The 26,792-nt window shown below is 48.9% G+C and overlaps 5 protein-coding genes and 2 pseudogenes across 5 annotated transcripts; all 7 read right to left on the bottom strand.

The window, feature by feature from the left end:
- Positions 1 to 1,503: 1,503 nt before the first annotated feature.
- On the bottom strand, positions 1,504 to 3,615 carry LOC117194404 (protein regulator of cytokinesis 1-like; the record flags this gene model as incomplete). The annotated part of the gene is made up of 1 exon (XM_033398978.1): positions 1,504 to 3,615. A coding segment is annotated over exon 1 (2,112 nt), but the record flags the coding sequence as incomplete, so codon positions are not given.
- Positions 3,616 to 3,656: 41 nt separating this feature from the next.
- On the bottom strand, positions 3,657 to 5,726 carry LOC117194659 (annotated as a pseudogene).
- A 1,607-nt stretch (positions 5,727 to 7,333) lies between these two features.
- Positions 7,334 to 9,458, bottom strand: LOC117194403 (annotated as a pseudogene).
- A 278-nt stretch (positions 9,459 to 9,736) lies between these two features.
- Positions 9,737 to 11,554, bottom strand: LOC117194658 (probable cytochrome P450 12a5, mitochondrial). Its single transcript, XM_033399172.1, has 4 exons — positions 11,432 to 11,554; positions 10,880 to 11,367; positions 10,372 to 10,819; positions 9,737 to 10,315 (listed from the first exon to the last, which is right to left on the bottom strand). Exons 1-4 carry the CDS (start codon positions 11,501 to 11,503, stop codon positions 9,821 to 9,823), a joined length of 1,503 nt encoding a protein of 500 aa, XP_033255063.1. The 5' UTR covers positions 11,504 to 11,554; the 3' UTR covers positions 9,737 to 9,820.
- Positions 11,555 to 16,101: 4,547 nt separating this feature from the next.
- LOC117194405 (protein regulator of cytokinesis 1-like) lies at positions 16,102 to 18,130 on the bottom strand. Its single transcript, XM_033398979.1, has one exon. The coding sequence runs from the start codon at positions 18,128 to 18,130 to the stop codon at positions 16,115 to 16,117; it is 2,016 nt and encodes a 671-aa protein (XP_033254870.1). The 3' UTR covers positions 16,102 to 16,114.
- A 616-nt stretch (positions 18,131 to 18,746) lies between these two features.
- LOC117194407 (probable cytochrome P450 12a4, mitochondrial) lies at positions 18,747 to 20,216 on the bottom strand. Its single transcript, XM_033398981.1, has 4 exons — positions 20,091 to 20,216; positions 19,539 to 20,026; positions 19,031 to 19,478; positions 18,747 to 18,974 (listed from the first exon to the last, which is right to left on the bottom strand). The coding sequence occupies exons 1-4, from the start codon at positions 20,160 to 20,162 to the stop codon at positions 18,750 to 18,752; spliced, it is 1,233 nt and encodes a 410-aa protein (XP_033254872.1). The 5' UTR covers positions 20,163 to 20,216; the 3' UTR covers positions 18,747 to 18,749.
- Positions 20,217 to 20,403: 187 nt separating this feature from the next.
- LOC117194657 (probable cytochrome P450 12a5, mitochondrial) lies at positions 20,404 to 25,932 on the bottom strand. Its single transcript, XM_033399171.1, has 5 exons — positions 25,804 to 25,932; positions 25,252 to 25,739; positions 24,744 to 25,191; positions 24,075 to 24,687; positions 20,404 to 20,417 (listed from the first exon to the last, which is right to left on the bottom strand). Exons 1-5 carry the CDS (start codon positions 25,873 to 25,875, stop codon positions 20,404 to 20,406), a joined length of 1,635 nt encoding a protein of 544 aa, XP_033255062.1. The 5' UTR covers positions 25,876 to 25,932.
- Between the last annotated feature and the right edge of the window lie 860 nt (positions 25,933 to 26,792).

Here is a 26,792-nt window from a genome sequence, read left to right as displayed (position 1 = left end):
TCGCAGAGCCAGCAGGGGACATTCGGCTGATCGTGGGTGATCTGCTTCTTACAGCTTTTTTTGGCACAGACCACAGCGTATTCCATTTTATTTTATTAATTATTTATATATATACTATTATTTGCAAAACAAATTGGTATCAGACCAATGTGCCAGACAACGCTCAAAGCGGAATTGGTAAAAAAAGAGAGCAGAGTGGAGAGCGGTTATAGCGAGAGCTACTAAGCAGAGAGCGCTATTGCTCAGAAAGTTTAAAGAGCGAGAGAGAAAGAACAGTTATTGAAGTTGAGGTGATAGCGAGAGAGTGATAAAACAACAAAAGCTACCAGACGAGAGCGGACTGCAATGCAATGTAATGCGGACTAACTCACTGCAACAACACAAACACAAGCACAAGCACAAGCCGACGCCGAAAAATAAAAAGTTAAATAATATTTTAACACAAATCAAAAGGCATGCACTCGCGTAATAGAATAGGTTTCCAGATTGTTGTCTGGTTAGGAAGTATAATTAGAATTTAGTTAGGAAAACACCGGCTGTTTATTCATTATTATTCATCTTGTTATTATACCCGATACTCAAAATTAGTATTGGGGTATATTAGATTTGTGGTAAAAGTGGATGTGTGTAACGTCCAGAAGGAATCGTTTCCGACCCCATAAAGTATATATATTCTTGATCAGCATCAATAGCCGAGTCGATTGAGCCCTGTCTGTCTGTCTGTCTGTCCGTCCGTCCGTCCGTCCGTCCGTCCGTCCGTCCGTCCCCTTCAGCGCCTAGTGCTCAAAGACTATAAGAGCTAGAGCAACGATGTTTTGTATCCAGACTTCTGTGATATGTCACTGCTACAAAAATATTTCAAAACTTCGCCCCGCCCACTTCCGCCCCCGCAAAGGACGAAAATCTGGGGCATCCACAAATCTCAGAGACTATTAAGGCTAGAGTAACCAAATTTGGTATCCGCACTTCTGTTAGATCTCACTATAAAACGTATATCTCAGAATTTCGCGCCACCCCCTTCCGCCCACACAAAAGACGAAAATCTGTTGCATCCACAATATTGCACATTCGAGAAAACTAAAAACGCAGAATCAGAGATAATGACCATATCTATCAGATTGCTGAATCTGGATCAGATCAGATCATTTTGATAGCCAAAAGGAACAAATCAATTTGCAGTGGCTACGCAGCGACCGACGTCACGCTCAGACTGATTTTCTGTCTCTCTCGCACGCACTCTTTGTCGTGTCGTTTAATATTAGCAGCGTCTGCCGGAGGAGAGCCATACTGACTTAGTATCGGGTATAACCGTAGAGTTGCGGTGTCCGCAGCAACTCACAACGTTGACCCTCGTTTTTTTTGGTTCGGTTGTCCTTCTTGAAGGTAATTTAATTTTTATTGGGCCAACATCGAAAATAAATGAAACAGAGATAAACAGATAAAGGTACAAAAAATGAAATCAAACATAAAACGCAAATAAAAATTCCAATAATCTCATCGTGGATTCGGCCACATGCGACTTTCACGTGGCGATGGGAGCTTCAATTGATTGCCAAATCGAGGCCTCTCCTCCTGATTGACCGCCTGCTTTGACGGTGTGTTGGCGGCCGACGCCACCGAATTGTGGTTTACGAGGACATGGCGAATTCGTGGCACAGCCACGCGATTGCGCTGATGCTGAGCCCCGCCGACGGGCAGCACTGAGGAGCGACTCGTGGGCACCAATTCTTCATAGGAGATCCCGGCTTCGCGGTCATTTTCAGTGGTCTCATCAGTCATATACTCGGAATCGCTGGGCGATCTTGTATCCGGCACCGCTGATTTTGTGCGTGGCTTCTTGTTCGAGCGTGTGCCAATGCTGCGTCTGCCCAATCCCCCGCTGCGACGCAATGTGTTGTCCAGGACGCGGACCCGCTTTAGTGGCGACTTGGACGCCTTCAGCTGGCTGTTGGCCAGCCGCTGTGCGGTAGACGGCGACGGGCGTATCGAATTCAGAGAGCTCATGAGGCTGCGCTTGGCGTTGGGAGTCCGATACCCCGAAGAGCTGGCGGCTGCTGATGGATTCAGTCGCTTGTGCAGATTCCCAGTGCTCTTGGTCATATTGGGAGTGATCAGCTGGATTGTTGGGGTCTTGCGCAACGACATTTTCGAGGTCGACATTGAGGACATGTTCTTCAAAGTTCGGGGCGTGCGAGGGGCCGTTGAACCGGCAGTCGGCGGTGGCATCATCAATTTGCTGCTGCTGCCCGTCCTCGTGGTGGGCGGGGCCTTCTTGCGGGCCGAGCTCTGCTTGGCCTGCTGATAGTTCTCCCATTCGCCAGCCATCAGCTCCAGTATGTTCTCGCCATAAACCAGAAACGGGCCATGCGATTGCACCTCATAGGCGTGCACTAGTTCAGTGATCTGCTGCTCAATCTTGGGCAGCTTCGAGGTGATGGCCTTGCGTTCCTTTTCCTCTTTAAGGAACTGGCCGCCACGATTGTTGAAACGATTCGGCTCGTTGGCCTTTGCCTCTAGAGCCTGCATGCGGGACCAAAGTTCTGCACGGCTCTCGTACAGATCGAAAATCTCCTTGTTGCACGTGTAGAAGCTCTTCAGATCATCCAGCTCCAGCTCGTGCAGCTCCAACAGGTCTTCGTTGTAATACTTATTGTAGTAGTTGGAGAAACGCTTGCGCTCCTGCTGGCTCTTGAGCGTTAGATCCCACCACTTGCTTATCTCGACGCGCAGCTGCTCGATGAACGTCTTGAGGTTCTGTCTGCGCAGTGCCTGGCAGCGCTGCAGCTCCGAATGGAGGATGTCATAGGTGCGCTGCGTATTCTCGGTGCACTCGTGCACTCGTCGCATGGCGCTCTCGTCCGTCTCCTGGAGGCGATCCCACAGCACGTAGATCTTCTCGCGCATGTCATGGATTTTGGAGCGCAGCTCCTGGATCTGCTCGGCATAACTGTTGGGCATCTGCCGCAGCCGCTCTAGTGTCTCTGGTGTTAGATTGTGGCTCAGATCGTTCAGTAGGCGATCCTCTGCATCGGTCTGGGGCATGAGCTCGAGCATCTTCATGTCATGCTTGATGGCCTTGCGCAGCTGGTCCAGCTCCGTCTGACGTACTGCGCGCTGAGAGCGCAGGTTGTCGAGATGGTCGCGAAAGCCGTCCATCTCATCGGGCAGGGGCAGCGGGTCCGCCAGTAGAGGGAGCGGCAGTGCGCCCAGCTCTTCGCAGAGCTGCTCCTGCTGGAGCAGCAGCTCCCCGATCTCCGCCCGACGTTTCGAGAGCTCCTCGCGCAGATGCTCAATGCTTTTGTCCAGCTTCAGCTGCCATATGATCAGTGGCACATCGTCGGGCCTCTGACCAATGTCCACCGTCTCATGGAGGAGTTGGGTGAGGTCGCTGGCCTCGGCTCGGAGTGCGGCTATGTCATCCAGGATGGCCGCCTGCTTCTCCCGCGACTCGGTCAGAAGATCCGTATAGAAATTATCCGCGTGCGCCTTGAGTTTGTGCAGAAAGTCCTCGCATGTCTTCGGCTCGAACATGAGGGACCACATTGAATGGAGCTGCTCCACATGCTCGCCAGTCATCTCAAGGATCTCTCCCTTGATGGAGGTTGGGTCAACCATAGCCAATAGGAATGGGTCTTGTTTTCGCGAATGGAAGGAATTTATGTGATGTGTGCAGGATTTCGACTGCAAAATGTGTTGCTCAAGGAAAATGCCTCCGCACAGATAAGTGACGCCTCTCGTGTTGGCACAAATTGCACAATGAAAATTTTGTGTGCTTGATTTGCCTCATGCCTCAAAGCACAAAACAAGTTGATTCTGATTGACGTGCGGCCAAAAAAACACCTACTTTATATTGCAAATAAGTTCCTTCAAGGTTTTCCAGTTGTAAAGATAATTTAGGATGAGAAATGTGTTTACTGTTGGGCAAATTGATCAGGGAGGAGCGGAAAGCGTTCTCCGTGGGATGATTGAACTCTATGCTAAAGTTCCGAATGAGTCGAGCGATGACCAGCTCGAGCTCCATGTCCACGATGCGCTTTCCAACGCACATCCGGGGTCCAAGTCGGAAGGGCAAGAACACAAACGGATTCTTCAGCTTCAAGTCATTTGCCGGGCATTGCCCGTTGGAGTCTGTGGCGTTACGAATCCAACGTTCTGGCAGGAACTCAGCAGCCTTGGGGAAGTGCTCCTCGCTTGATAGCAAGCTCAGGGGAACCATCGACACACAGGCACCAGCTGGCACTTGGTATCCGCTCAAAACGCTGTCCCGATTGAGAAATCGGCCATTGCCGATGACCAAAGGATAGATCCGTTGTGACTCTTTGATGCAGGCACGTAGATAGGGAACGTTCTTCATCGATGCCTCAGTGAATTCGGAGTCCTTCTCGGGTAGAACCTTCATCACCTCTTGTCGGAGTACGGCCTGCTTCTCCGGATTCTTGGCAAGGCACAGCAAGGCCGCTGTAAAGGTACTTGAGGTCTGGAAAAAAAGGATGTATGATATAAGGGTAAGTATGAGAACAACAGACTACGTACGGTATCCACTCCGGCCATTAGCATGTCCATGGCCATAACCGTCGCCACCTTTTTGTCGATCTTGAGCAGCTTTTCCAGTACACTCTGCTCGCTCTCAGGGCGGACAACACCCTCCTTGGCCTGTTTCTCTAGACGCTCTATAGCTCCGTCTACATACGCTGAAGTTATTTCTTGAACGCCATCTAGGGACTTCATTAGCTTCATTAGCTTGGGTGTTTTAACGTAACGCCAGATGGAGGGCTTCATCTCCAGATCGGCGGTTAATTCAAAAAAATCGTCCAGGTACTTGAAAAGTAACACAGCCTGGTCGTTATCGCCCGACTCTTTGAGCAGTCCCAACTGCTTGTCCAGAGCCACCACAGAGACTGACTCGAGGGTCCACCGATTTATAACGTTTAAGAAATAATCTGGAGCTTCCATCGATATCACGGAGTGCTTTAATACTGTGAAGTGGGGAGAACATACTTGAGCGTAAACAGGGATTTATTATCAGTCATACGCACCGTTGCACAAACTCCTGGTTCACTTGGGACATCTTCTTATAGTAAAGCCGCACGTTCTTCGGCTGCATTAGGACAGGATTTACAGCCGATCGAAAGTCGCTCCAGGTTTTTCCTTGTGTGGGTAAAGCTCCCTCCACTCCCTGGAAGAAATCCTTTCTATGAGTCTTCCGATGATAGCGAAGAGTATCGCTGCCAGGCCGATGCGGCCACACTCCTTCGTTCCGGAACACGACCTCGAAGTCCTTGGGATTGTGAGTCATCAGGTATGACGTACCTCCCATCATACCTGGTAAATATAATATGTTTCCATAGTCGTCTTGCAAAGCTTTGAACAATTTCACAATGTCCAGTTTTCTATATTTTCCTCCAGGCATAAAATTCCGAACAGTAGACAGAAAAGTTGTACTAGGAATCTGATCAAAGGGACGAGCTTGTAGCCACTCTGCATCATTTCTGGGCTCTGCTACAGCTGCTGTGGTCTGCCAACGCTACAAGAAATTAAAAAACGTATATCACTGTGATATCGGATCTATATGTATACTATATATTTACCAGCGGACTGCTGACAGAGAGGGCTGCTTTTTGCGCCTGAATTATAGATAGACCGCTGCGCACTTTCAACATTTTGCTTGTTAGGAACTTAATTCATTCACTGCCAGAGCTATACTGCTAAATCATTCCATTAGCTAGCTATTTGAAAGGCCTGCGAGAGCTTTGTTGCAAAAAGAGCTGACCGATACCAGAGCACAAACAGAACAAGAGAGAGAGAGAGTGCCAAACAGAAATAATTGTAAACATTTGCCATATTTATACCCGATACTCAAAATGAGTATTGGGGTATATTAGATTTGTGGTAAAAGTGGATGTGTGTAACGTCCAGAAGGAATCGTTTCCGACCCCATAAAGTACATATATTCTTGATCAGCATCAATAGCCGAGTCGATTGGGCCCTGTCTGTCTGTCCGTCTGTCCGTCTGTCCGTCCGTCCGTCTGTCCGTCTGTCCGTCCCCTTCAGCGCCTAGTGCTCAAAGACTATAAGAGCTTGAGCAACGATGTTTTGGATCCAGACTTCTGTGATATGTCACTGCTACAAAAATATTTCAAAACTTCGCCCCGCCCACTGCCCCACAAAGAACGAAAATCTGTGGCATCCACAATTTTAAAGATATAAGAAAACCAAAAACGTAGAATTGTAGAGAATGACCATATCTTTAAGACTGCGGAAGCTGAATTGGATCGTATTATTATTATAGCCAGCATCAAGAAAACAATTTCATTTTTCTCGCCCTGTCTCTCTCTAACACACACGTAGCATAGGCGGCTTTGCTTAGAATAAAACATTAGCGCCTAGATCTCAGAGACTATAAAAGCTAGAGCAACCAAATTTGGTATCCACACACCTAATATATCGGACCGAGACGAGTTTGTTTCAAAATTTCGCCACACCCCCTTCCGCCCCCGCAAAGGACGAAAATCTGGGGATATTCAAAAATCTCAGAGACTATTCAGGCTAGAGTAACCAAATTTGGTATCCGCACTTCTGTTAGAAGTGTATCTCAAAATTTCGCCCACCCCCTTCCGCCCCCACAAAGAACGAAAATCTGTTGCATCCACAATATTGCACATTCGAGAAAACTAAAAACGCAGAATCATAGATAATGACCATATCTATCAGATTGCTGAATCTGGATCAGATCAGATCATTTTTATAGCCAATAGCAATAAATCAATTTGCAGTGGCTACGCAGCGCCCGACGTCACGCTCAGACTGATTTTCTGTCTCTCTCGCACGCACTCTTTGTCGTATCGTTTAATATTAGCGGCGTCTGCCGGAGGAGAGCCATACTGACTTAGTATCGGGTATAACCGTAGAGTTGCGGTGTCCGCAGCAACTCACAACGTTCCCCCTCGTTTTTTAATATAGACTGCTATTTGATCGACTATGTTATACCTTCTACGGAATATTTAGGAATATAGTATTATGATTGATCTGACTCTCAATGAAATGAAACAAATATATCGCCATAATTATGGCATCAGATTTTTTGGCCAAATTTAATTTATTGGGCATGGAATGGTCGGTAGACTGCCGAAAGTTTTGGGCCTGAAAATAATATATACAAGCTAGTCTTTATCGCTTTTTTATATCTTGTTATTTTTTTTTTTTTTTTTCGGTTATCCTTCTTGAAGGTAATTTAATTTTTATTGGGCCAACATCGAAAATAAATGAAACAGAGATAAACAGATAAAGGTACAAAAAAAGAAATCAAACATAAAACGCAAATAAAAATTCCAATAATCTCATCGTGGATTCGGCCACATGCGACTTTCACGTGGCGATGGGAGCTTCAATTGATTGCCAAATCGAGGCCTCTTCTCCTGATTGACCGCCTGCTTTGACGGTGTGTTGGCGGCCGACGCCACCGAATTGTGGTTTACGAGGACATGGCGAATTCGTGGCACAGCCACGCGATTGCGCTGCTGCTGAGCCCCGCCGACGGGCAGCACTGAGGAGCGACTCGTGGGCACCAATTCTTCATAGGAGATCCCGGCTTCGCGGTCATTTTCAGTGGTCTCATCGGTCATATACTCGGAATCGCTGGGCGATCTTGTATCCGGCACCGCTGATTTTGTGCGTGGCTTCTTGCTCGAGCGTGTGCCAATGCTGCGTCTGCCCAATCCCCCGCTGCGACGCAATATGTTGTCCAGGACGCGGACCCGCTTTAGTGGCGACTTGGACGCCTTCAGCTGGCTGTTGGCCAGCCGCTGTGCGGTAGACGGCGACGGGCGTATCGAATTCAGAGAGCTCATGAGGCTGCGCTTGGCGTTGGGAGTCCGATACTCCGAAGAGCTGGCGGCTGCTGATGGATTCAGTCGCTTGTGCAGATTCCCAGTGCTCTTGGTCATATTGGGAGTGATCAGCTGGATTGTTGGGGTCTTGCGCAACGACATTGTCGAGGTCGACATTGAGGACATGTTCTTCAAAGTTCGGGGCGTGCGAGGGGCCGTTGAACCGGCAGTCGGCGGTGGCATCATCAATTTGCTGCTGCTGCCCGTCCTCGTGGTGGGCGGGGCCTTCTAGCGGGCCGAGCTCTGCTTGGCCTGCCGATAGTTCTCCCATTCGCGAGCCATCAGCTCCAGTATCTTCTCGCCATAAACCAGAAACGGGCCATGCGATTGCACCTCATAGGCGTGCACCAGTTCAGTGATCTGCTGCTCAATCTTGGGCAGCTTCAAGGTGATGGCCTTGCGTTCCTTTTCCTCTTTAAGGAACTGGCCGCCACGATTGTTGAAACGATTCGGCTCGTTGGCCTTTGCCTCTAGAGCCTGCATGCGGGACCAAAGTTCTGCACGGCTCTCGTACAGATCGAAAATCTCCTTGTTGCACGTGTAGAAGCTCTTCAGATCATCCAGCTCCAGCTCGTGCAGCTTTAACAGGTCTTCGTTGTAATACTTATTGTAGTAGTTGGAGAAACGCTTGCGCTCCTGCTGGCTCTTGAGCGTTAGATCCCACCACTTGCTTATCTCGACGCGCAGCTGCTCGATGAACGTCTTGAGGTTCTGGCTGCGCAGTGCCTGGCAGCGCTGCAGCTCCGAATGGAGGATGTCATAGGTGCGCTGCGTATTCTCGGTGCACTCGCGCACTCGTCGCATGGCGCTCTCGTCCGTCTCCTGGAGGCGATCCCACAGCACGTAGATCTTCTCGCGCATGTCATGGATTTTGGAGCGCAGCTCCTGGATCTGCTCGGCATAACTGTTGCGCATCTGCCGCAGCCGCTCTAGTGTCTCTGGTGTTAGATTGTGGCTCAGATCGTTCAGTAGGCGATCCTCTGCATCGGTCTGGGGCATCAGCTCGAGCATCTTCATGTCATGCTTGATGGCCTTGCGCAGCTGGTCCAGCTCCGTCTGGCGCACTGCGCGCTGAGAGTGCAGGTTGTCGAGATGGTCGCGAAAGCCGTCCATCTCATCGGGCAGGGGCAGCGGGTCCGCCAGTAGAGGGAGCGGCAGTGCGCCCAGCTCTTCGCAGAGCTGCTCCTGCTGGAGCAGCAGCTCCCTGATCTCCGCCCGACGTTTCGAGAGCTCCTTGCGCAGATGCTCAATGCTTTTGTCCAGCTTCAGCTGCCATATGATCAGTGGCACATCGTCGGGCCTCTGACCAATGTCCACCGTCTCATGGAGGAGTCGGGTGAGGTCGCTGGCCTCGGCTCGGAGTGCGGCTATGTCATCCAGGATGGCCGCCTGCTTCTCCCGCGACTCGGTCAGCAGATCCGTATAGAAATTATCCGCGTGCGCCTTGAGTTTGTGCAGAAAGTCCTCGCATGTCTTCGGCTCGAACATGAGGGACCACATTGAATGGAGCTGCTCCACATGCTCGCCAGTCATCTCAAGGATCTCTCCCTTGATGGAGGTTGGGTCAACCATAGCCAATAGGAATGGGTCTTGTATTCGCGAATGGAAGGAATTTATGTGATGTGTGCAGGATTTCGATTGCACAATGTGTTGCTCAAGGAAAATGCCTCCGCACAGATAAGTGACGCCTCTCGTGTTGGCACAAATTGCACAATGAAAATTTTGTGTGCTTGATTTGCCTCATGCCTCAAAGCACAAAACAAGTTGAATCTGATTGACGTGCGGCCAAAAAAACACCTACTTTATATTGCAAATAAGTTCCTTCAAGGTTTTCCAGTTGTAAAGATAATTTAGGATGAGAAATGTGTTTACTGTTGGGCAAATTGATCAGGGAGGAGCGGAAAGCGTTCTCCGTGGGATGATTGAACTCGATGCTAAAGTTCCGAATGAGTCGAGCCCAGCTCGAGCTCCATGTCCACGATGCGCTTTCCAACGCACATCCGGGGTCCAAATCCGAAGGGCAAGAACACAAACGGATTCTTCAGCTTCAAGTCATTTGCCGGGCATTGCCCGTTGGAGTCTGTGGCGTTACGAATCCAACGTTCTGGCAGGAACTCAGCAGCCTTGGGGAAGTGCTCCTCGCTTGATAGCAAGCTCAGGGGAACCATCGACACACAGGTACCAGCTGGCACTTGGTATCCGCTCAAAACGCTGTCCCGGTTGAGAAATCGGCCATTGCCGATGACCAAAGGATAGATCCGTTGTGACTCTTTGATGCAGGCACGTAGATAGGGAACGTTCTTCATCGATGCCTCAGTGAATTCGGAGTCCTTCTCGGGTAGAACCTTCATCACCTCTTCTCGGAGTACGGCCTGCTTCTCCGAATTCTTGGCAAGGCACAGCAAGGCCGCTGTAAAGGTACTTGAGGTCTAGAAAAAAAGGATGTATGAGATAAGGGTAAGTATGAGAACAACAGACTACGTACGGTATCCACTCCGGCCATTAGCATGTCCATGGCCATAACCGTCGCCACCTTTTTGTCGATCTTGAGCAGCTTTTCCAGTACACTCTGCTCGCTCTCAGGGCGGACAACACCCTCCTTGGCCTCTTTCTCTAGACGCTCTATAGCTTCGTCTATATACGCTGAAGGTATTTCTTGAACGCCATCTAGGGACTTCATTAGCTTCATTAGCTTGGGTGTTTTAACGTAACGCCAGATGGAGGGCTTAATCTCCAGATCGGCTGTTAATTCAAAAAAATCGTCCTGGTACTTGAAAAGTAACACAGCCTGGTCGTTATCGCCCGACTCTTTGAGCAGTCCCAACTGCTTGTCCAGAGCCACCACAGAGACTGACTCGAGGGTCCACCGATTTATAACGTTTAAGAAATCATCTGGAGCTTCCTGGGTATCAATATCACGGAGTGCTTTAATACTGTGAAGGGGGGAGAACATACTTGAGCGTAAACAGGGATTTATTATCAGTCATACGCACCGTTGCACAAACTCCTGGTTCACTTGGGACATCTTCTTATAGTAAAGCCGCACGTTCGTCGGCTGCATTAGGACAGGATTTACAGCCGATCGAAAGTCGCTCCAGGTTTTTTCTTGTGTGGGTAAAGCTCCCTCCACTCCCTGGAAAAAATTCTTTCTATGAGTCTTCCGATGATAGCGAAGAGTATCGCTGCCAGGCCGATGCGGCCACACTCCTTCGTTCCGGAACACTTCCTCGAAGTCCTTGGGATTGTGAGTCATCAGGTATGACGTACCTCCCATCATACCTGGTAAATATAATATGTTTCCATAGTCGTCTTGCAAAGCTTTGAACAATTTCACAATGTCCAGTTTGCTATATTTTCCTCCAGGCATAAAATTCCGAACAGTAGACAGAAAAGTTTTACTAGGAATCTGATCAAAGGGACGAGCTTGTAGCCACTCTGCATCATTTCTGGGCTCTGCTACAGCTGCTGTGGTCTGCCAACGCTACAAGAGATTTAAAAACGTATATCACTGTGATATCGGATCTATATGTATACTATATATTTACCAGCGGACTGCTGACAGAGAGGGCTGCTTTTTGCGCCTGAATTATAGATAGACCGCTGCGCACTTTCAACATTTTGCTTGTTAGGAACTTAATTCATTCACTGCCAGAGCTATACTGCTAAATCATTCCATTAGCTAGCTATTTGAAAAGCCTGCGAGAGCTTTGTTGCAAAAAGAGCTGACCGATAACAGAGCACAAACAGAACAAGAGAGAGAGAGAGTGCCAAAACACGTTCGCGGGAGCGTGCGAATGCCAAACAGTAATAATTGTAAACATTTGCCATATTTTTTATACCCGATACTCAAAATGAGTATTGGGGTATATTAGATTTGTGGTAAAAGTGGATGTGTGTAACGTCCAGAAGGAATCGTTTCCGACCCCATAAAGTATATATATTCTTGATCAGCCTCAATAGCTGAGTCGATTGAGCCATGTCTGTCTGTCCATCTGTCCGTCTGTCCGTCCGTCCGTCTGTCCGTCCCTTCAGCGCCTAGTGCTCAAAGACTATAAGAGCTAGAGCAACGATGTTTTGGATCCAGACTTCTGTGATATGTCACTGCTACAAAAATATTTCAAAACTTCGCCCCGCCCACTTCCGCCCCCACAAAGGACGAAAATCTGGGGCATCCACAAATCTCAGAGACTATTAAGGCTAGAGTAACCAAATTTGGTATCCGCACTTCTGTTAGATCTCACTGTAAAACGTATATCTCAGAATTTCGCCCCACCCCCTTCCGCCCCCACAAAGGACGAAAATCTGTTGCATCCACAATATTGCACATTTGAGAAAACTAAAAACGCAGAATCATAGATAACGACCTTATCTATCAGATTGCTGAATCTGGACCAGATCAAATAATTTTTATAGCCAAAAGGAACAAATCAATTTGCACTGGCTACGCAGCGCCCGACGTCACGCTCAGACTGATTTTCTGTCTCTCTCGCACGCACTCTTTGTCGTGTCGTTTAATATAAGCGGCGTCTGCCGGAGGAGAGCCATACTGACTTAGTATCGGGTATAACCGTAGAGTTGCGGTGTCCGCAGCAACTCACAACGTTCCCCTCGTTTTTTTTTTGGTTCGGTTGTCCTTCTTGAAGGTAATTTAATTTTTATTGGGCCTGTTCGGAGCAGAACCCAGCCGATTAGCTGCTTGCCAAATAGCACCTAATTCTTGACCCTCAGCCGCTTATTTTGTTTGTTACTTATGTCTATGTCACTCATTTGTTTTTTAAAGCTTTGCGCTTGCTTGCCCTGCTAAACGCTCTCTGCCAGCTATCTCTTCTCTATCTCCGCTTTGCGTCTGCCTACCGACGTCGGCCGAGCGAAGCTGCGCTTAGCGATCGGAGCGGCAATGTAAAGGGCAGGCAAGCCACACTTGCAATTTGGATGTCACGCATTAAAGAACATATCGTAATTTTATTTCTGCGCCGAGTTTTATTTAATTCGAAATAATTAGTCGGCCGATTGGGGATAAAAAACATTATCTCCACATAAAATTTGGTGACCCCGACGTGATCTCTGAGTTGCAGTGTCAATTAATAATCATTCGCGATCGACATTCGTTAGCCCTAGCAAATTTTCGGCGGTTAAGCACAATTCGGTGCTAAAACACACTTACATACACCTACATACACGCATTGCTGGCTGTTAATTTCTCTGTCGCGACAATTCGGTCAGTGCAGTGCGGTAGGCAGTGCAGCGAACTCACTAATACACACAAGCGGAGTACAAAGCGGAATCGGACAGCTCGCACAGCCGCACAGCTAAAGGCATTAGCTGTAATCCCTTTGCTTTCGGTTCCCACGTTTATACGTATACAGGGTGTCTTTTTCGGTCGTGCTGAGTGACTCTTTTAAAACCTCAACATGGCAGCACCTGAGCCTACCAATGTCGCGAACGCAGCAGTGCCGAGTGATGTAGATTTCTACAAGCACAAGGCCGAGTCCATCGCGCGCCAACTAAAGGCCATGGATCGCTTTCTCACCAAGGAAGAGCTTGCCGAGATAGATAAGGCAGAACTTCAAGCTCGCTTAGAGCAAATCGAGCGAATGAATGCGGATTTCGATGCCGCTCAAACGAGCCTTGAAAGGCTGGATTTCCTGCAGTTAGCCCATGATGCCCGGCTGGACTTTTCGAATGTTTATGTCAAGGTTAGGTCCAGGCTGTCGCGGGGGTTGATGGCTGCTCGCACGGTTAATGTTGCCAATTCAACGGCACGGCATACTCTCGAGGGGAATTCGTCGTTGTTCGCCTATAATAGTATAGGCCGTTCTCGAATGCCCGAGTTGCAGCTTCCGCGATTCGGGGGGAACTACATGGATTGGCCAGAACTCGACTCGATGTTCTCGACAATGGTGCACAAAGACCATCGTATACCAATCATCGAAAAATTCCAATATCTTCGTGGATGTCTAGATGGTGCTGCGCTGGATACGATTCGTTTCTTGGAACTTTCTGAGGAGAATTACGACAAGGCGTTGAATTTGCTAATGTTGCGATTCGATAATAAACTGTTACATTTTCAGGCACACGTCAAGGCTATTTTCGGGCTGCAAGGGGTGGAGAAGGGCTCAGCTATCGGCTTGCGCGCGCTCAGCGACAAAATCAATTCGCACTTGCGTGCACTTCAGACCTTGGCGACCCCGTAGGAGATTTCGGATGGGTTGCTGATCTTCATCATAGGCACGAAACTGGACCACAAAACAAAGGAGAAATGGGAAGAGAACTTGCCGACGTCAGGATTGCCTCGGTGGTCAAGCATGGCCTCATTTTTTGAAGCGAGATGTCGGATGCTGGAGAATTTGGGATCAGCCATGGCAACAAGTCCTAGTCAACAGGTGGGAGAAGACAAACCTGTCACCCTTATCACCTCCAGTAACGACCATCCTAACCCCATATGTAACCATTGCAATTCCTCCGAGCATTACATATCTAGATGTCAGGCATTCCTGAATCTCTCTGCGTTTGAACGATACAAAGAAGCAAAGAAGAGCCGCTTGTGTTTGAACTGCCTCAACAAAGGCCATGAATTGCAGAGGTGCAGGTCAGGACTTTGCAGGCATTGCCAGGCCAAACATCACACGCTACTCCACATTCCATCGGGACCTGGTGCTTCATCTTCCTCTTCACCGGCCGAGGAATCGATCCAGCAAGAGGCCGCGACTGTGCTTCTAGCAAGCGGGTGTTCTAGCCCTCCCCCCTCGATCCAGAAATCTCAGCCTAGCCAGAACGTGTTGCTACCTACTGCCCTCGTCCATGTAACAGATCGTTATGGAGCACTTATCCCATGTCGTGCCATTTTGGATTCTGCATCACAGGCAAACTTTGTTACATCTAGACTTGCTGATCAGTTGCAGTTGGATCATCGCTCGTCTTATGTTCACATCTCTGGAATCGGAGATTCCATTCTACCTTCGAGCAAGTCTGTACATATAGTTGTACAATCCCAGGACGCAAGCTATCGAGCTTCCTTCGCTGCAATTGTCACCAACTCAATTACGGAAATGCAGCCTAACTTCGGCGTAGACGCAAAGGATTGGCCAATGCCGAATAACCTAAAACTAGCTGATCCTAATTTCTCCAAGCCCCAACGTATCGATCTGTTGATAGGTTCTGGTTTGTTCTTCGATTTAATGTGCGTCGGACAGATTCGACTATCAGCCCAATTGCCAACATTGCAGGTTGGATAGTATCAGGAAGCATTGATAGCTCGGAGAATAAGCGTGCAGCTTTAGCCGCTTTTGAAAATTCCTCGTGCATCTCTATTGACGATTTTCGACCCACAACGCTGGAGTACCAAAACTTAGAGCAGCAATGCAGGAAGCAGCTGCTCGAGTGCCAGGTGCAAGTGGAAAAACTGCGATCGGAGAATCAGGAACTGCAGCGCGAACTTTTCCATATATTAAAAACCTACATATCCACGCTAAATGAAATTCAACTTTCAACAATTTCTACATTGCCAAATTTCCTGCCATTCTATGCAATTACAGAGGTTCCCGATGATCAAGACGTAATCACGACAAGCCGCCTTCGTAAAGAAGCGCCGATTGCTGCGTTCGACGATCATCCCAGCGTAGCCGCCAGCTGCGCCCAAGCAAGCATCTTCAAGAGGGCCGTTGGAAAAATAGCGGTTCTGCCCCTTCAGGATGGATCTGTTGAAAGCCTTTGCCTTCCAACGGGGGGTGAATGTTCGGAGCAGAACCCAGCCGATTAGCTGCTTGCCAAATAGCACCTAATTCTTGGCCCTCAGCCGCTTATTTTGTTTGTTACTTATGTCTATGTCACTCATTTGTTTGTTAAAGCTTTGCGCTTGCTTGCCCTGCTAAACGCTCTCTGCCAGCTCGCTCTTCGCTATCTCCGCTTTGCGTCTGCCTACCGACGTCGGCCGAGCGAAGCTGCGCAAGCCACACTTGCAATTTGGATGTCACGCATTAAAGAACATATCGTAATTTTATTTCTGCGCCGAGTTTTATTTAATTCGAAATAATTAGTCGGCCGATTGGGGATAAAAAACATTATCTCCACAGGGCCAACATCGAAAATAAATGAAACAGAGATAAACAGATAAAGGTACAAAAAATGAAATCAAACATTAAACGCAAATAAAAATTCCAATAATCTCATCGTGGATTCGGCCACATGCGACTTTCACGTGGCGATGGGAGCTTCAATTGATTGCCAAATCAAGGCCTCTCCTCCTGATTGACCGCCTGCTTTGACGGTGTGTTGGCGGCCGACGCCACGGAATTGTGGTTTACGAGGACATGGCGAATTCGTGGCACAGCCACGCGATTGCGCTGATGCTGAGCCCCGCCGACGGGCAGCACTGAGGAGCGACTCGTGGGCACCAATTCTTCATAGGAGATCCCGGCTTCGCGGTCATTTTCAGTGGTCTCATCGGTCATATACTCGGAATCGCTGGGCGATCTTGTATCCGGCACCGCTGATTTTGTGCGTGGCTTCTTGTTCGAGCGTGTGCCAATGCTGCGTCTGCCCAATCCCCCGCTGCGACGCAATGTGTTGTCCAGGACGCGGACCCGCTTTAGTGGCGACTTGGACGCCTTCAGCTGGCTGTTGGCCAGCCGCTGTGCGGTAGACGGCGACGGGCGTATCGAATTCAGAGAGCTCATGAGGCTGCGCTTGGCGTTGGGAGTCCGATACTCCGAAGAGCTGGCGGCTGCTGATGGATTCAGTCGCTTGTGCAGATTCCCAGTGCTCTTGGTCATATTGGGAGTGATCAGCTGGATTGTTGGGGTCTTGCGCAACGACATTGTCGAGGTCGACACTGAGGACATGTTCTTCAAAGTTCGGGGCGTGCGAGGGGCCGTTGAACCGGCAGTCGGCGGTGGCATCATCAATTTGCTGCTGCTGCCCGTCCTCGTGGTGGGCGGGGCCTTCTTGCGGGCCGAGCTCTGCTTGGCCTGCCGATAGTTCTCCCATTCGCCAGCCATCAGCTCCAGTATGTTCTCGCCATAAACCAGAAACGGGCCATGCGATTGCACCTCATAGGCGTGCACCAGTTCAGTGATCTGCTGCTCAATCTTGGGCAGCTCCGAGGTGATGGCCTTGTGTTCCTTTTCCTCTTTAAGGAGCTGGCCGCCACGATTGTTGAAACGATTCGGCTCGTTGGCCTTTGCCTCTAGAGCCTGCGTGCGGGACCAAAGTTCTGCACGGCTCTCGTACAGATCGAAAATCTCCTTGTTGCACGTGTAGAAGCTCTTCAGATCATCCAGCTCCAGCTCGTGCAGCTCCAACAGGTCTTCGTTGTAATACTTATTGTAGTAGTTGGAGAAACGCTTGCGCTCCTGCTGGCTCTTGAGCGTTAGATCCCACCACTTGCTTATCTCGACGCGCAGCTGCTCGATGAACGTCTTGAGGTTCTGGCTGCGCAGTGCCTGGCAGCGCTGCAGCTCCGAATGGAGGATGTCATAGGTGCGCTGCGTATTCTCGGTGCACTCGCGCACTCGTCGCATGGCGCTCTCGTCCGTCTCCTGGAGGCGATCCCACAGCACGTAAATCTTCTCGCGCATGTCATGGATTTTGGAGCGCAGCTCCTGGATCTGCTCGGCATAACTGTTGCGCATCTGCCGCAGCCGCTCTAGTGTCTCTGGTGTTAGATGGTGGCTCAGACCGTTCAGTAGGCGATCGTCTGCATCGGTCTGGGGCATCAGCTCGAGCATCTTCATGTCATGCTTGATGGCCTTGCGCAGCTGGTCCAGCTGGTCGCGAAAGCCGTCCATCTCATCGGGCAGGGGGAGCGGGTCCGCCAGTAGAGGGAGCGGCAGTGCGCCCAGCTCTTCGCAGAGCTGCTCCTGCTGGAGCAGCAGCTCCCCGATCTCCGCCCGACGTTTCGAGAGCTCCTCGCGCAGATGCTCAATGCTTTTGTCCAGCTTCAGCTGCCATATGATCAGTGGCACATCGTCGGGCCTCTGACCAATGTCCACCGTCTCATGGAGGAGTCGGGTGAGGTCGCTGGCCTCGGCTCGGAGTGCGGCTATGTCATCCAGGATGGCCGCCTGCTTCTCCCGCGACTCGGTCAGCAGATCCGTATAGAAATTATCCGCGTGCGCCTTGAGTTTGTGCAGAAAGTCCTCGCATGTCTTCGGCTCTAACATGAGGGACCACATTGAATGGAGCTGCTCCACATGCTCGCCAGTCATCTCAAGGATCTCTCCCTTGATGGAGGTTGGGTCAACCATAGCCAATAGGAATGGGTCTTGTATTCGCGAATGGAAGGAATTTATGTGATGTGTGCAGGATTTCGATTGCACAATGTGTTGCTCAAGGAAAATGCCTCCGCACAGATAAGTGACGCCTCTCGTGTTGGCACAAATTGCACAATGAAAATTTTGTGTGCTTGATTTGCCTCATGCCTCAAAGCACAAAAGAAGTTGATTCTGATTGACGTGCGGCCAAAAAAACACCTACTTTATATTGCAAATAAGTTCCTTCAAGGTTTTCCAGTTGTAAAGATAATTTAGGATGAGAAATGTGTTTACTGTTGGGAAAATTGATCAGGGAGGAGCGGAAAGCGTTCTCCGTGGGATGATTGAACTCGATGCTAAAGTTCCGAATGAGTCGAGCGATGCCCAGCTCGAGCTCCATGTCCACGATGCGCTTTCCAACGCACATCCGGGGTCCAAATCCGAAGGGCAAGAACACAAACGGATTCTTCAGCTTCAAGACATTTGCCGGGCATTGCCCGTTGGAGTCTGTGGCGTTACGAATCCAACGCTCTGGCAGGAACTCAGCAGCCTTGGAGAAGTGCTCCTCGCTTGATAGCAAGCTCAGGGGAACCATCGACACACAGGTATCCGCTCAAAACGCTGTCCCGATTGAGAAATCGGCCATTGCCGATGACCAAAGGATAGATCCGTTGTGACTCTTTGATGCAGGCACGTAGATAGGGAAGTTCTTCATCGATGCCTCAGTGAATTCGGAGTCCTTCTCGGGTAGAACCTTCATCACCTCTTCTCGGAGTACGGCCTGCTTCTCCGGATTCTTGGCAAGGCACAGCAAGGCCGCTGTAAAGGTACTTGAGGTCTGGAAAAAAAGGATGTATGAGATAAGGGTAAGTATGAGAACAACAGACTACGTACGGTATCCACTCCGGCCATTAGCATGTCCATGGCCATAACCATCGCCACCTTTTTGTCGATCTTGAGCAGCTTTTCCAGTACGCTCTGCTCGCTCTCAGGGCGGACAACACCCTCCTTGGCCTCTTTCTCTAGACGCTCTATAGCTTCGTCTACATACGCTGAAGTTATTTCTTGAACGCCATCTAGGGACTTCATTAGCTTCATTAGCTTGGGTGTTTTAACGTAACGCCAGATGGAGGGCTTCATCTCCAGATCGGCTGTTAATTCAAAAAAATCGTCCAGGTACTTGAAAAGTAACACAGCCTGGTCGTTATCGCCCGACTCTTTGAGCAGTCCCAACTGCTTGTCCAGAGCCACCACAGAGACTGACTCGAGGGTCCACCGACTTATAACGTTTAAGAAATCATCTGGAGCTTCCTGGGTATCGATATCACGGAGTGCTTTAATACTGTGAAGGGGGGAGAACATACTTGAGCGTAAACAGGGATTTATTATCAGTCATACGAACCGTTGCACAAACTCCTGGTTCACTTGGGACATCTTCTTATAGTAAAGCCGCACGTTCTTCGGCTGCATTAGGACAGGATTTACAGCCGATCGAAAGTCGCTCCAGGTTTTTCCTTGTGTGGGTAAAGCTCCCTCCACTCCCTGGAAGAAATCCTTTATATGAGTCTTCCGATGATAGCGAAGAGTATCGCTGCCAGGCCGATGCGGCCACACTCCTTCGTTCCGGAACACTTCCTCGAAGTCCTTGGGATTGTGAGTCATCAGGTATGACGTACCTCCCATCATACCTGGTAAATATAATATGTTTCCATAGTCGTCTTGCAGAGCTTTGAACAATTTCACAATGTCCAGTTTGCTATATTTTCCTCCAGGCATAAAATTCCGAAGAGTAGACAGAAAAGTTTTACTAGGAGTCTGATCAAAGGGACGAGCTTGTAGCCACTCTGCATCATTTCTGGGCTCTGCTACAGCTGCTGTGGTCTGCCAACGCTACAAGAGATTTAAAAACGTATATCACTGTGATATCGGATCTATATGTATACTATATATTTACCAGCGGACTGCTGACAGAGAGGGCTGCTTTTTGCGCCTGAATTATAGATAGACCGCTGCGCACTTTCAACATTTTGCTTGTTAGGAACTTAATTCATTCACTGCCAGAGCTATACTGCTAAATCATTCCATTATCTAGCTATTTGAAAGGCCTGCGAGAGCTTGTTGCAAAAAGAGCTGACCGATAACAGAGCACAAACAGAACAAGAGAGAGAGAGAGTGCCAAAACACGTTCGCGGGAGCGTGCGAATGTCAAACAGAAATAATTGTAAACATTTGCCATATTTTTTTAATATAGACTGCTATTTGATCGACTATGTTATACCTTCTACGGAATATTTAGGAATATAGTATTATGATTGATCTGACTCTCAATGAAACAAATAAATCGCCATAATTATGGCATCAGATTTTTTGGCCAAATTTAATTTATTGGGCATGGAATGGTCGGTAGACTGCCGAAAGTTTTAGGCCTGATAATAATATAAACAAGCTAATCTTTAGCGCTTTTTTATATCTTGTTATTATACCCGATACTCAAAATGAGTATTGGGGTATATTAGATTTGTGGTAAAAGTGGATGTGTGTAACGTCCAGAAGGAATCGTTTCCGACCCCATAAAGTATATATATTCTTGATCAGCATCAATAGCCGAGTCGATTGAGCCCTGTCTGTCTGTCCGTCTGTCCGTCCCCTTCAGCGCCTAGTGCTCAAAGACTATAAGAAGTAGAGCAACGATGTTTTGGATCCAGACTTCTGTGATATGTCACTGCTACAAAAATATTTCAAAACTTCGCCCCTCCCACTTCCGCCCCCACAAAGGACGAAAATCTGTGGCATCCACAATTTTAAAGATATGAGAAAACCAAAAACGTAGAGTTGTAGAGAATGACCATATCTTTAAGACTGCGGAATCTGAATTGGATCGTATTCGCATAGGCGGCTTTGCTTAGAGTAAAACATTAGCGCCTAGATCTCAGAGACTACAAAAGCTAGAGCAACCAAATTTGGTATCCACACTCCTAATATATCGGACCGAGACGAGTTTGTTTCAAAAATTCGCCACACCCCATTCCGCCCCCGCAAAGGACGAAAATCTGGGGATATTCAAAAATCTCAGAGACTATTAAGGCTAGCGTAATTTGGTATCCGCACTCCTGTTAGATCTTACTATAAAACGTGTATCTCAAAATTTCGCCCCACCCCCTTCCGCCCACACAAAGGACGAAAATCTGTTGCATCCACAATATTGCACTTTCGAGAAAACTAAAAACGCAGAATCATAGATAATGACCATATCTATCAGATTGCTGAATCTGGATCAGATCACATCATTTGTATAGCCAATAGGAACAAATCAATTGCAGTGGCTACGCAGCGCCCGACGTCACGCTCACGCTTTGTCGTGTCGTTTAATATAAGCGGCGTCTGCCGGAGGAGAGCAACTCACAACTCACAACGTTCCCCCTCGTTTTTTTTTTTTTGGTTCGGTTGTCCTTCTTGAAGGTAATTTAATTTTTATTGGGCCAACATCGAAAATAAATGAAACAGAGATAAACAGATAAAGGTACAAAAAATGAAATCAAACATAAAACGCAAATAAAAATTCCAATAATCTCATCGTGGATTCGGCCACATGCGACTTTCACGTGGCGATGGGAGCTTCAATTGATTGCCAAATCGAGGCCTCTCCTCCTGATTGATCGCCTGCTTCGACGGTGTGTTGGCGGCCGACGCCACTGAATTGTGGTTTACGAGGACATGGCCAATTCGTGGCACAGCCACGCGATTGCGCTGATGCTGAGCCCCGCCGACGGGCAGCACTGAGGAGCGACTCGTGGGCACCAAATCTTCATAGGAAATCCCGGCTTCGCGGTCATTTTCAGTGGTCTCATCGGTCATATACTCGGAATCGCTGGGCGATCTTGTATCCGGCACCGCTGATTTTGTGCGTGGCTTCTTTTTCGAGCGTGTGCCAATGCTGCGTCTGCCCAATCCCCCACTGCGACGCAATGTGTTGTCCAGGACGCGGACCCGCTTTAGTGGCGACTTGGACGCCTTCAGCTGGCTGTTGGCCAGCCGCTGTGCGGTAGACGGCGACGAGCGTATCGAATTCAGAGAGCTCATGAGGCTGCGCTTGGCGTTGGGAGTCCGATACCCGAAGAGCTGGCGGCTGCTGATGGATTCAGTCGCTTGTGCAGATTCCCAGTGCTCTTGGTCATATTGGGAGTGATCAGCTGGATTGTTGGGGTCTTGCGCAACGACATTGTCGAGGTCGACATTGAGGACATGTTCTTCAAAGTTCGGGGCGTGCGAGGGGCCGTTGAACCGGCAGTCGGCGGTGGCATCATCAATTTGCTGCTGCTGCCCGTCCTCGTGGTGGGCGGGGCCTTCTTGCGGGCCGAGCTCTGCTTGGCCTGCCGATAGTTCTCCCATTCGCCAGCCATCAGCTCCAGTATGTTCTCGCCATAAACCAGAAACGGGCCATGCGATTGCACCTCATAGGCGTGCACCAGTTCAGTGATCTGCTGCTCAATCTTGGGCAGCTTCGAGGTGATGGCCTTGCTTCCTTTTCCTCTTTAAGGAACTGGCCGCCACGATTGTTGAAACGATTCGGCTCGTTGGCCTTTGCCTCTAGAGCCTGCATGCGGGACCAAAGTTCTGCACGGCTCTCGTACAGATCGAAAATCTCCTTGTTGCACGTGTAGAATCTCTTCAGATCATCCAGCTCCAGCTCGTGCAGCTCCAACAGGTCTTCGTTGTAATACTTATTGTAGTAGTTGGAGAAACGCTTGCGCTCCTGCTGGCTCTTGAGCGTTAGATCCCACCACTTGCTTATCTCGACGCGCAGCTGCTCGATGAACGTCTTGAGGTTCTGGCTGCGCAGTGCCTGGCAGCGCTGCAGCTCCGAATGGAGGATGTCATAGGTGCGCTGCGTATTCTCGGTGTACTCGCGCACTCGTCGCATGGCGCTCTCGTCCGTCTCCTGGAGGCGATCCCACAGCACGTAGATCTTCTCGCGCATGTCATGGATTTTGGAGCGCAGCTCCTGGATCTGCTCGGCATAACTGTTGCGCATCTGCCGCAGCCGCTCTAGTGTCTCTGGTGTTAGATTGTGGCTCAGATCGTTCAGTAGGCGATCCTCTGCATCGGTCTGGGGCATCAGCTCGAGCATCTTCATGTCATGCTTGATGGCCTTGCGCAGCTGGTCCAGCTCCGTCTGGCGCACTGCGCGCTGAGAGCGCAGGTTGTCGAGATGGTCGCGAAAGCCGTCCATCTCATCGGGCAGGGGCAGCGGGTCCGCCAGTAGAGGGAGCGGCAGTGCGCCCAGCTCTTCGCAGAGCTGCTCCTGCTGGAGCAGCAGCTCCCCGATCTCCGCCCGACGTTTCGAGAGCTCCTCGCGCAGATGCTCAATGCTTTTGTCCAGCTTCAGCTGCCATATGATCAGTGGCACATCGTCGGGCCTCTGACCAATGTCCACCGTCTCATGGAGGAGTCGGGTGAGGTCGCTGGCCTCGGCTCGGAGTGCGGCTATGTCATCCAGGATGGCCGCCTGCTTCTCCCGCGACTCGGTCAGCAGATCCGTATAGAAATTATCCGCGTGCGCCTTGAGTTTGTGCAGAAAGTCCTCGCATGTCTTCGGCTCGAACATGAGGGACCACATTGAATGGAGCTGCTCCACATGCTCGCCAGTCATCTCAAGGATCTCTCCCTTGATGGAGGTTGGGTCAACCATAGCCAATAGGAATGGGTCTTGTATTCGCGAATGGAAGGAATTTATGTGATGTGTGCAGGATTTCGATTGCACAATGCGTTGCTCAAGGAAAATGCCTCCGCACAGATAAGTGACGCCTCTCGTGTTGGCACAAATTGCACAATGAAAATTTTGTGTGATTGATTTGCCTCATGCCTCAAAGCACAAAACAAGTTGATTCTGATTGACGTGCGGCCAAAAAAACACCTACTTTATATTGAAAATAAGTTCCTTCAAGGTTTTCCAGTTGTAAAGATAATTTAGGATGAGAAATGTGTTTACTGTTGGGCAAATTGATCAGGGAGGAGCGGAAAGCGTTCTCCGTGGGATGATTGAACTCGATGCTAAAGTTCCGAATGAGTCGAGCGATGCCCAGCTCGAGCTCCATGTCCACGATGCGCTTTCCAACGCACATCCGGGGTCCAAATCTGAAGGGCAAGAACACAAACGGATTCTTCAGCTTCAAGTCATTTGCCGGGCATTGCCCGTTGGAGTCTGTGGCGTTACGAATCCAACGCTCTGGCAGGAACTCAGTAGCCTTGGGGAAGTGCTCCTCGCTTGATAGCAAGCTCAGGGGAACCATCGACACACAGGTACCAGCTGGCACTTGGTATCCGCTCAAAACGCTGTCCCGATTGAGAAATCGGCCATTGCCGATGACCAAAGGATAGATCCGTTGTGACTCTTTGATGCAGGCACGTAGATAGGGAACGTTCGTCATCGATGCCTCAGTGAATTCGGAGTCCTTGTGGTGTAGAACCTTCATCACCTCTTCTCGGAGTACGGCCTGCTTCTCCGGATTCTTGGCAAGGCACAGCAAGGCCGCTGTAAAGGTACTTGAGGTCTGGAAAAAAAGGATGTATGAGATAAGGGTAAGTATGAGAACAACAGACTACGTACGGTATCCACTCCGGCCATTAGCATGTCCATGGCCAAAACCGTCGCCACCTTTTTGTCGATCTTGAGCAGCTTTTCCAGTACACTCTGCTCGCTCTCAGGGCGGACAACACCCTCCTTGGCCTCTTTCTCTAGACGCTCTATAGCTTCGTCTACATACGCTGAAGTTATTTCTTGAACGCCATCTAGGGACTTCATTAGCTTCATTAGCTTGGGTGTTTTAACGTAACGCCAGATGGAGGGCTTCATCTCCAGATCGGCTGTTAATTCAAAAAAATCGTCCAGGTACTCGAAAAGTAACACAGCCTGGTCTTTATCGCCCGACTCTTTGAGCAGTCCCAACTGCTTGTCCAGAGCCACCACAGAGACTGACTCGAGGGTCCACCGATTTATAACGTTTAAGAAATCATCTGGAGCTTCCTGGGTATCGATATCACGGAGTGCTTTAATACTGTGAAGGGGGGAGAACATACTTGAGCGTAAACAGGGATTTATTATCAGTCATACGCACCGTTGCACAAACTCCTGGTTCACTTGGGACATCTTCTTATAGTAAAGCCGCACGTTCTTCGGCTGCATTAGGACAGGATTTACAGCCGATCGAAAGTCGCTCCAGGTTTTTCCTTGTGTGGGTAAAGCTCCCTCCACTCCCTGGAAGAAATCCTTTCTATGAGTCTTCCGATGATAGCGAAGAGTATCGCTGCCAGGCCGATGCGGCCACACTCCTTCGTTCCGGAACACTTCCTCGAAGTCCTTGGGATTGTGAGTCATCAGGTATGACGTACCTCCCATCATAACTGGTAAATATAATATGTTTCCATAGTCGTCTTGCAAAGCTTTGAACAATTTCACAATGTCCAGTTTGCTATATTTTCCTCCAGGCATAAAATTCCGAACAGTAGACAGAAAAGTTTTACTAGGAATCTGATCAAAGGGACGAGCTTGTAGCCACTCTGCATCATTTCTGGGCTCTGCTACAGCTGCTGTGGTCTGCCAACGCTACAAGAGATTTAAAAACGTATATCACTGTGATATCGGATCTATATGTATACTATATATTTACCAGCGGACTGCTGACAGAGAGGGCTGCTTTTTGCGCCTGAATTATAGATAGACCGCTGCGCACTTTCAACATTTTGCTTGTTAGGAACTTAATTCATTCACTGCCAGAGCTATATTGCTAAATCATTCCATTAGCTAGCTATTTGAAAGGCCTGCGAGAGCTTTGTTGCAAAAAGAGCTGACCGATAACAGAGCACAAACAGAACAAGAGAGAGAGAGAGTGCCAAAACACGTTCGCGGGAGCGTGCGAATGCCAAACAGAAATTATTGTAAACATTTGCCATATTTTTTTAATATAGACTGCTATTTGATCGACTATGTTATACCTTCTACGGAATATTTAGGAATATAGTATTATGATTGATCTGACTCTCAATGAAATGAAACAAATAAATCGCCATAATTATGGCATCAGATTTTTTGGCAAAATTTAATTTATTGGGCATGGAATGGTCGGTAGACTGCCGAAAGTTTTAGGCCTGATAATAATATAAACAAGCTAATCTTTAGCGCTTTTTTATATCTTGTTATTATACCCGATACTCAAAATGAGTATTGGGGTATATTAGATTTGTGGTAAAAGTGGATGTGGGTAACGTCCAGAAGGAATCGTTTCCGACCTTATAAAGTATATATATTCTTGATCAGCATCAATAGCCGAGTCGATTGAGCCCTGTCTGTCTGTCCGTCCGTCCGTCTGTCCGTCTGTCCGTCCCCTTCAGCGCCTTGTGCTCAAAGACTATAAGCGCAGCATCAGCGATGTTTTGGATCCAGACTTCTGTGATATGTCACTGCTACAAAAATATTTCAAAACTTCGCCCCGCCCACTTCCGCCCCCACAAAGGACGAAAATCTGTGGCATCCACAATTTTAAAGATATGAGAAAACCAAAAAAGTAGAGTTGTAGAGAATGACCATATCTTTAAGACTGCGGAATTTGAATTGGATCGTATTCTTATTATAGTCAGCATCAAGAAAACAATTTCATTT

The sequence above is a fragment of the Drosophila miranda genome (genome assembly GCF_003369915.1).
Source record: "Drosophila miranda strain MSH22 chromosome Y unlocalized genomic scaffold, D.miranda_PacBio2.1 Contig_Y3_pilon, whole genome shotgun sequence".
In the NCBI taxonomy this organism is placed as follows: Eukaryota; Metazoa; Arthropoda; class Insecta; order Diptera; family Drosophilidae; genus Drosophila; species Drosophila miranda.
This window is presented reverse-complemented; position numbering and strand designations above follow the sequence as displayed.

Excerpts from the sequence above, each read along its gene's own strand:
- LOC117194407 (XM_033398981.1), bottom strand. The coding sequence starts at position 20,162 with ATGTTGAAAGTGCGCAGCGGTCTATCTATAATTCAGGCGCAAAAAGCA. Across the intron at positions 19,479-19,538 it reads AACCAGGAGTTTGTGCAACG|TATTAAAGCACTCCGTGATA; the intron begins GTTCGTATGACT and ends CCCCCTTCACAG. Across the intron at positions 18,975-19,030 it reads TAATGGCCGGAGTGGATACC|ACCTCAAGTACCTTTACAGC; the intron begins GTACGTAGTCTG and ends CTTTTTTTCCAG.
- LOC117194658 (XM_033399172.1), bottom strand. The coding sequence starts at position 11,503 with ATGTTGAAAGTGCGCAGCGGTCTATCTATAATTCAGGCGCAAAAAGCA. Across the intron at positions 10,820-10,879 it reads AACCAGGAGTTTGTGCAACG|TATTAAAGCACTCCGTGATA; the intron begins GTGCGTATGACT and ends CCCCCTTCACAG. Across the intron at positions 10,316-10,371 it reads TAATGGCCGGAGTGGATACC|ACCTCAAGTACCTTTACAGC; the intron begins GTACGTAGTCTG and ends CTTTTTTTCTAG.
- LOC117194405 (XM_033398979.1), bottom strand. The coding sequence starts at position 18,130 with ATGGTTGACCCAACCTCCATCAAGGGAGAGATCCTTGAGATGACTGGC.
- LOC117194657 (XM_033399171.1), bottom strand. The coding sequence starts at position 25,875 with ATGTTGAAAGTGCGCAGCGGTCTATCTATAATTCAGGCGCAAAAAGCA. Across the intron at positions 25,740-25,803 it reads TCTCTGTCAGCAGTCCGCTG|CGTTGGCAGACCACAGCAGC; the intron begins GTAAATATATAG and ends AATCTCTTGTAG. Across the intron at positions 24,688-24,743 it reads TAATGGCCGGAGTGGATACC|ACCTCAAGTACCTTTACAGC; the intron begins GTACGTAGTCTG and ends CTTTTTTTCCAG.